General features: G+C 41.0%; 1 protein-coding gene across 1 annotated transcript in view; it reads right to left on the reverse strand.

Moving 5' to 3' along the window:
* The window catches only part of LOC121648707 (NLR family CARD domain-containing protein 3-like), a gene marked incomplete at its 3' end in the record, with an annotated part of 98,602 nt that extends 94,338 nt beyond the window's left edge, over positions 1–4,264 (reverse strand). The window contains 2 exon segments of the mRNA XM_041998988.1: positions 4,020–4,124; positions 4,208–4,264. Of these exon segments, the coding sequence (XP_041854922.1) occupies positions 4,020–4,124; positions 4,208–4,263 (161 nt within the window).
* Between the last annotated feature and the right edge of the window lie 4,584 nt (positions 4,265–8,848).

Raw genomic sequence — 8,848 nt, forward strand, 5'->3', positions numbered from 1 at the left:
TCACCTGCCACACTCACCATAACAGAACCCTGGATCTATGCTACGGTCCTATTAAGGGGGCGTATAAATCTGTGGCGGGTCCTGCGTTGGGATCTTCAGACCATAATACTGTTCACCTTTTACCTGCCTATAGATCTGTGTTGACAAGAGAAAAGTCTTGTGTGAAGCAAGTCAAAATTTGGACAGATGACAGTTCTCATGCTCTACAAGGGTGCTTTGACTGTACTGATTGGTCCGTCTTTCAGGAGAGCTCTTCTGATCTGGATGAACTGACTGATGTGGTGTGCAGTTATATTTCGTTTTGCAAAGACTCTGTGATTCCTTCTAGAGTTATTAAGATATTCCCGAACAATAAACCATGGCTTTCCAAGGACATTAAGGACATGATTCTCAAGAGGAAAAAAGCGTTCAGAGAGGGGGACTTACTTGCTGAAAGGGAATGGAAAAAGGCAGCGAGAACAGAAATACACAAGTCTAAACTAAGGTATAAGGAAAGGATTGAAGCAGAATTCCGCAGTAATAATGTTAAGAGAGCTTGGTCTGGAATGAAAACCATGACGGGAATGCAGACAAAGAGTAACTGCAATATTTCTCCGGATGGTTTTAACTCTGATAAACACTTAGCAGATGGTCTTAATAAATTCTTTCTTCGTTTTGAAAATGTTGATGGTACTGAACACCTGGATGCTTTAAAGGGAAAGACTGCTGCTCTTCCATCTTTCTCCTTTGATGTTAAAGAGGTGGCTAATCAGCTGAGGCATACTAAGGCAAAGAGCCCTGGAAATGATTATATCTGTGGGAAGGTGTTAAAATTATGTGCAGATCAGCTAAGTGTGATTTTTCATTATATCTTCATGCAATCTTTAAAGCTGCAAAAGGTTCCCAAGATCTGGAAACATTCTGTAATTGTTCCTGTGCCTAAGTGCAGCTCCCCTGTTGTTTTAAATGATTTTAGACCCGTAGCGTTGACCTCTCTTGTTATAAAGTCTTTTGAAAAAATTATTCAAAAAGAAGTTTTATCCCAGGTAGAAAAGTACCTTGATCCATTCCAGTTTGCGTATACAGGGCGGGTAGAGGTGTGGAGGATGCTGTGGTTACCCTTTTACATTTGTTGTTAAAACACCTGGAAGGCACCAAAACTCAAGCCAGAGTTTTGTTTGTGGATTTTTCATCCGCATTTAACTCTTTGCAACCCTATTTATTGGTTGAAAGGCTTACTGATTTTAAGATTCATCCTAATTTAACTGACTGGATTTTAGATTTTCTTACGAATAGGTCCCAATGTGTGAAGGTGAATGGCACGTTTTCTAATGTGCTCCCACCTTCCACAGGTTCTCCACAGGGTTGTTGTCTTTCTCCTCTTCTATACATTCTGTACACTGACGAGTGTCGCAGTAATGTTAATAACAGATATATTTTAGAGTTTGCTGACGACTCGGCCATCGTTAGCCTTCTTCAGGAAGGTGAGACAGCACATGGGCAGATCGTGGATAATTTTGTGAGCTGGTGTGAAAACTCCTCCCTCCATATAAATGTGTCCAAAACCAAAGATATGGTTATTGATTTTAGAAAGTCTCCGTCAAACCCCCCGTCTACTTTTATTAAAGCAGCTGCCATCGAGGAGGTAGACAGTTATAAATACTTGGGTGTGGTCTTCGACAACAAATTATGTTTTTAGTCTCACATTGACTTAACCTCAAAAAAAGTTCATAAGAGGTTATTCTTTTTAAGAAAGATGAGGTCTTTTAACGTTTGCACTAAAATGTTGTCTCTTTTTTACAAAAGTGTAATTGAATCGGTTTTATCCTTTTGTATTATTGCTTGGTTCGGGAGCCTAAGTTTGGCAGATAAAAACCGCTTAGGTCGTCTAGTCAAAGCTGCTGGCAAAGTTTCTGGATTCCAGCAGGAGGGTCTTCTGTCCATTTTTAATAAAAATGTGTTGAGGAAAGCCCATTCTATATTAGACTGCCCAAACCACCCTCTCCAGAATGAGTTCATTTTATTACCTTCTGGCCGTCGCTTCAAGGCCACTTTGGGGAGGACAAAGAGACTTAAAGTGTCATTTGTCCCTACTGCTGTTCAAATACTTAAGAGTAATGCCCTAAGATGACAGAGTTGTTTTATTTTGTTTTTTAGCTGTGACTCTATTTAACTTATTTTAAGCTCATTTAATGTTTTTTAAGCTCATTTAATGTTTTTGAATTGTGAGAATCTCTCTTTTTGACATATGCCTTCGGTTCTGATTTTATTTGGTGATGTTTTGTTGTGATGTCTGTCCTATGTGTGTGTTTTGGCTGCGAAATCAATTTCCCTTTGGGGACAATAAAGAAATTGAATTGAATTCTAATTCTCTGATAAAGTCTTTACTGGTTGGTTGATCAGATGAATTCTGCTCTTTAGTTGACAAACTACACTGGAAACAAGCAACACTGGAACATCTGATGTTTGCAGGTAAACAGTGGAATTAAAAAGAAAGAAAAGAACTTTAACAGGATGATGTGAACAGATCTATGTGGAGAGAATGAATCATTGGAAAATGTTTGAGCTCATTTTGATGGAAAATTCTGCTGAACTAAAATAAATAGAAAACACAGATTTCTGACTTTGGACGTGAACTTTAATGCTGTTCAATGAAGCTGTTTTCACACATGAACTGCAGCCTTGAAATGTTCCAGAAATGTTCTGGATGCAGGTGAGAAGACAAATTCCTGCAACATTCCCTCCTGATTTCTTGCAGAGATTCTGCAGCCAGCTGTCTGATCAGAGATCCAGAAACCAGGAGCTGCAGCTGCTTATTGGAGGTGGAACCATGGAGGAGGAAAGTTAGGACTTCATCTAAGAAGCAGCTCACTCTGTTAGAAGTCATAGATGTTAGAAGCTCCAACAGAGTCAGACTGATGTCCCAGAAAGTTCCAGAAAAGCAGCAGCAGCTCATTCAGACACCAACATGTTCTTCTTTCTTCATCCAGCCTGGTTTCATGTCCACATCTTCTCCTGAAAGCTGCAGCAGATCTCAGCTGATGAAGCTGATGTGTCTCTGCTTTGATCGTTGGCTTACGGTCCAGGAGGAGACAAAACTGAAAGACTTTGATGACACAGCTGATCTGAGGAAGCTGCTCAGCTTTTTTCAGGGAAGAGAGCCACCAGATGTGTGGCAGCTTCCACAGCTAATGATCTCTGAACTGACTGGACTTTCTCCAGCTGATGAAGACCTTGGAGCTGAACTTTAATCTGCTGCATCACAGACAGCTGCAGCTGCAAAGACTGTGTGAAGAAAGTGTGTCAGCTCCACGTTCCATGTGATCAGTGGACTTCAGAGGAGACGGACTCGTATGTAACATCCAGTATGACCAGTAAGGAGGAGGCTCCCTCACACACTGGAAACATGAAGCTTTGAAACACAGCTGAGTTTGAAAGAACTGAACCAGATGAATTCAGACTGATGTGACTGGATTTAGGATCAAACTGCAGCTGTTTGTGCTTCTAGAGTTATTGGAGGATGCAGGATGTTCAGATGTGATGAATCAGATCAGATGATGCAGCAGCAAAGATTCACAGTAAAACCTGATTCTGAGAGTTCAGCTTCAACTTTTACATTTTAATACTGACAACTACTTACTGTCTGATAGATCCATGACTTTGTTGGAAATTAGGTAAATCTCCCATCGACTGGCTGCCCTTCATGGACACACAGTAGGATTTAGGTTCAGATATAATCTTATTTCTACATCTAGGATCAGATCTAGGTCTAGGTGTAGGTCTCAGTCCAAGTTCAAATCCAGGTCCAGGTCCAGGTCCAGGTTGATTCCTGTGAATAAAGATGGTTTAATCATTTCACAGCTGAATTCTGAAATTGTTCAACATTTATTTTGCAGAAGAATCTGGGAGACAAATCAAATCTATCACATGACGATCATGATGCTGCAGATTCATCTCAGCAGAGACGTCCAGAAATGATGAACCTGAAACTGGTTTTCATCTGAAACCTGATCCAACTTCCACTGGACTCTGATACTCACTGCTGGTCTGATCTTAGATCAGGAGGTTTCTCCATCGGCCAGTCGCTCTTCATGGAGACACAGCTGGGTTCTGGTCTAAGTCCAGGTCCAGGTCCAGGCTGGTTCCTGTGAATCCAGATGTTTGGTGATGTGAGTTGTGATCTCTGACATGGAGAAGAGTCATGGGCAGTTAGAGATGGACATCTCACCTCTGAGTCGGTTTATTACAGAGGGAGGGACTCCCTCCTCTCATGTCCTGATCCATGATGCTGGATTCACATCAGCTATCAACACCACTTTCGTACCTTCACCTGCAGAGGAAACACACATCATTCATCTTGACATCTACTGAAATCCTCCTTTCCATCATCTGCTGCCTCCTCCTCTGCTTGGCTCTGAGTTTCTGCTTCATATCAGAGTCAGATGGAATGCAGTCAGACAGCAGTGAGGAAGAGGAAGCCTGCCTTCAGCTGCTGGACTTCTATCAGGACACCAGATGGAGGGATGGAGCTGCAGACCAGCCTCAAAAGAGGAAACATTTCTCCTCCTTTTATTACCATGAACAGAAAGTGAAACTAAATCAGATGAAGATTTAAAACAGGAAGCAGGAAAAAAAGTTTGACATTTTCTGTCAGAAACAGAAACTAAAGGATGAAGTTTTTTAAAGAAGGAAAATGAAGTGATTCCGTTTGGATGGAAAGTCTGACTGAAGGAGCTGCAGAATCACACACTGTAGGTTCTGATCCGTTAAACCTGCTTCCTGTCAGCCACTCCTCATCTTCATCATCTTCACCTCTACAGGTGGATTATCTGCTCCATCACAGCTGCTCACACTGAATCTTTTTTCCACATTTAGGATCAATTTTCATTTCAGCTGTTTCAACTGAAAATCTTCCTGCAGCAGCTTTGACCTCAAAGAAGGTGAAAGTGTTCAGATCAGAGCGGAGACCAGTTCTACAGAGAAGCTTTACTGGTAATCTCCTGGAAACTGGAATAAAGACAGAAATAAAATGAGGGTTTAGTGTTCAAACAGCAGATGAATGTGGTTCAATCAGCGGTTCCTCAGCATCTTAAACTGCAGGTGTGACGAAGTTCAGCAGGAAAAAGTCAAACGAGGGAAGGAGACCTACACGAGACCAAAAAGAAACATCCCAGCACACACAGGACATGCAGGTGGATGTTCTACTTGCGACCTTGATCCACAAACTACCTCACAGTATGTTAAGCTGGGAAATATCACATTGGACACCACTCTGAGCAGCATGGGGATGCTACAGGGGAAGGTCCTGCCCCCACTCCTGTTTACCTTTTACACCTCAGTCTTCCGGTTCTCTTCACAGTCCTGCCACCTGCTGAAGTTCTCGGATTACTCTGCCATCGTGGCTATATCACCAGGGGCCAGGAGGAAGAGGACAGGGGTGTGGTGGACAGGTTTATGGAGTGGTGTGGACTGAATCATCTGCAGCTGAATGTCACAAAGACAAAAGAGTTGATTGTGGATGTCAGACAGCAGAGGACCGGTCTGAACTCTGTTACCATCAGGGGTACAGAAGTAAACAGTGTGGACAGCTACAAGCACCTGGGTGTCCACTTGGACATTAACACGAGGACTGGACCATAAAAAACTGATACCTCTACAAGAAGTGTCAGAGTTGCTGGTTCTTCCTCATTGAGAATCAGATCTTGGTCAAACGTCTGCAGGATCCTGCTGCAGATGTTTTATCACTCGATGGTATCCAGCATCTTCTTCTATGTTGTAGTGTGCTGGAGCAGCAGGCTGAAGACAGTCAACACTAAGAGAGTCAACAAGCTCATCAGCAGAGCTGGATCTGTCCCAGGAGTTGAACTGGAGTCTGTGGTGGAGGTGTCCGAGATGAGGATGATGAGGAAGCTCCTCAGTATAATTTACAATGTTTTTCACCCCCTGGATGCCACATCGACGTCTTGTCAAAACTCTTTCAGCCATAAAACTGAGACCACCGAGGAGCTCCACTGCACACCAGAGGAGGTCTTTCCTACCTGGAGCTATCAGACTTTTTAACTCCTCCTACTTTAGCAGCAGGTAAACTTAACTTTAAAAACTTACTCTAAATATGAACTGCAATATTTATCTGCTCTGTTCATAACCATGTGCAACAGTCCAATTATATTTTTTCTCCTGTAACAACAATTTCCTTTGGGATCATTAAAGCTGTTTGTATCATATTGTATTAATTTACTTCAAGTCATTTTTTTCTTTTTTTGCAGGATTTTTTTTTTTTTTTTTTGGTTTTTGGTTTTTATACAACTGTAAATAAACGTCAAGTACTATAGGGTTAAAATAGCCACCTTTTATTAGATTTTATTTAGATTAGATTTATTAGATTTTATTAGATTTATTAGATTATTTCAGTAAATTCTCTATAAAGTTCCTGATGTTACTCAAATAAAAGCTTTTAATTGTACAGCTACAGACAAAGGTGCTACTGAGAGCCATTAAGTCAGCAGAAAAGATTACTGGCTGTCCCCTGCCATCCCCAGATAACCTTGTTACATCATGCTAACTCAGCCGAGCTTCGAACATCATGAAGGACCCCTTCCATTCTGGTCACCACCACGTTGAACTGTTGTCCTCTGGCAGATGCTACAGAGGACATTTTTATCCATTTGCCATTAGCCTTACTGAACAAAGAATGACTAACTCAGGACCCCTTGCACTTTATTAGAACACCATTACTCATTTAAGCACTAGTCACTTTCATGCAGTTTTTATTTACTCGTTAAACTATTCTCAGTCTTTATTTTTAACAGACTTTAATTTATCATATTTTCTATGTGTCTTGGTCATTGCTTCTGTGTCTTTTATGTAATAGGAATACCTGACAATCTCCTTGCACTTACTATGTGTTTTGAAAATAAAGGCTTTGAAACTTTGAAATTGAAATAATTGTCATGGTTGTGTGTTTATTTCCGATCATACATCAGATTATCTCCGTGTGATGGACAGCTGCTTTGTTTGTTTGTTGTTGTTTGTGAATCACTTCTTTTGCTTTAGGTTGGTTGTTAGAACAACTTTCCGTCCCTACATGAGGAAGAATCTGCTTATGTAGCTGCAGACAGTAGCAGGATGTTTCTGGAAAAACACTTTTCTTGACTGAACAGCATGCACCTATAGTGCATGCACGTTACTTGTCAACTCACAATGCAAGCTCCAGATGAGGTCTCTTCAAAGACCCCTGTGTTATTCACCTAAGAACCGATTCTTTGTAGTGAATGAGAAGAACCAATTCCTGTCTAAGGGAGTCAAATCTATAGAAGAGGTGGGATTTTATTTTGATGGGCCCACCATGCGGTCAATTCCATAAAAGGAAAGATTAGGATCGTACCACTATGGTAAGGAAGGAAGGGCTTGTTAGAAGACAGAGATGTAGTGGTTACAGACCAGAGAGCTGGAAGCCAGGAAAGAGTTAACATTTCACTTTGTGAAATGACTCATGAGGTTGTGCTGCTTCTAGCAAATTTCCCTCCTCTGGATATATGTTTAATCTTTTCTATTATAATTCTGTATTTGGACTTTATAAAAGGCAGCTCCTCTTTGGTTTTATTTTGGCTTGAGTTTGGCTCAGGTGACGTCACACATACGGGGGCTGCAGAGGTTAAAATAGCTGGGATAGCTGACATGCGACCAGCAAAAGGAACAAACCAGAGAAGAGGAAGGAAGAAGGAGGAAGGAGGAGGAAGAATAATAAGAAAACAACAATAACAAAGACAATAACTTTAGAGATGTTGCAAGATTTTGATGAAAGTCTGTGTGAGTCTGTCAGGTGTGGTGGGGGGTTACGGGCTGCCCTAGTCTGTCTCTAGCCTCGATGGAGGCGTGGTCACATTTGCAGGATCACAGTGATCACTCCTCATCCTCTGCATGCTGACAGACACTGAGTTGTCCAGTGGGTTTTGTTTAACTTTTTTTATGTGTCTGTCTTATTTTAGGAACTCCTGATGATTGTCAGCTTAGTTTACTTGTTAAAGCTGCAGGAAGTTTTCTGTTGTGTGTCTGTACAGGTGTAGCAGTTGGTTGTCTGGTGTTACGTTGGATTGAAGGGTCGTTGCTTCCATCTACTGTATCTTTGTCTCTTCGTTTTTTCTACTTTTTTTTTAACTTCTCTTCATTATACCTTTGTTTCTGTCCCCTCTGTTCAGGTCCAACAAGAATCCCACAATTCCAATAAATAAGATAAAAACTGTATATTAAATACAAAACTGAGATTATCAAGAGGAGCTTTATACCCATAAACTCTTCTTGGCAAAGCAAAATTGTTCAGCACAACACAGCAGCCAGACCATCATTCTATTACCACCATGCTGGACAAGTTAAAAAATAAAGAAGTCAGATCACAAACATTAAAATAAACATTTAACCTTTTCCAGATAATCAAACATTATAGAAATATGTTGACCTGACTTACTTTCCAGGTTTCACACATTTAGTTGCACTTTTCCGGTCAATTTGCTGCTCTTAATAAGTTTAATAATAAGTTTTATATATTTTTTTTAACTTCTGCTTTGAGTCTCCTCGTTTACAGCTTCCTGGTCTCAGATTGTTCTGGTCTTTGTTCCCTCATGTCCTCCTCTGTGGCTTTGTTGGACCACTTCTCCTCCCTCCTGGTTCTGGATTGTTCTGGACCCTCAGTCTGATTTATTAAACCAAATAAAAACAGCTTCAGTTTTACCTTCAGATGGAGGATTTCACGGAGAAATTCAGCTGCACCACGACGACGTGAGAGGAAATGAAAATAAACTGAGGGATGTTTTGCTGACCCAGTTAGAAATCTGACACATGACAATTTATGCAGTTGAACTGCCCTGAACTG

The sequence above is a fragment of the Melanotaenia boesemani genome, chromosome 2, assembly GCF_017639745.1.
Source record: "Melanotaenia boesemani isolate fMelBoe1 chromosome 2, fMelBoe1.pri, whole genome shotgun sequence".
Taxonomy (NCBI): Eukaryota; Metazoa; Chordata; class Actinopteri; order Atheriniformes; family Melanotaeniidae; genus Melanotaenia; species Melanotaenia boesemani.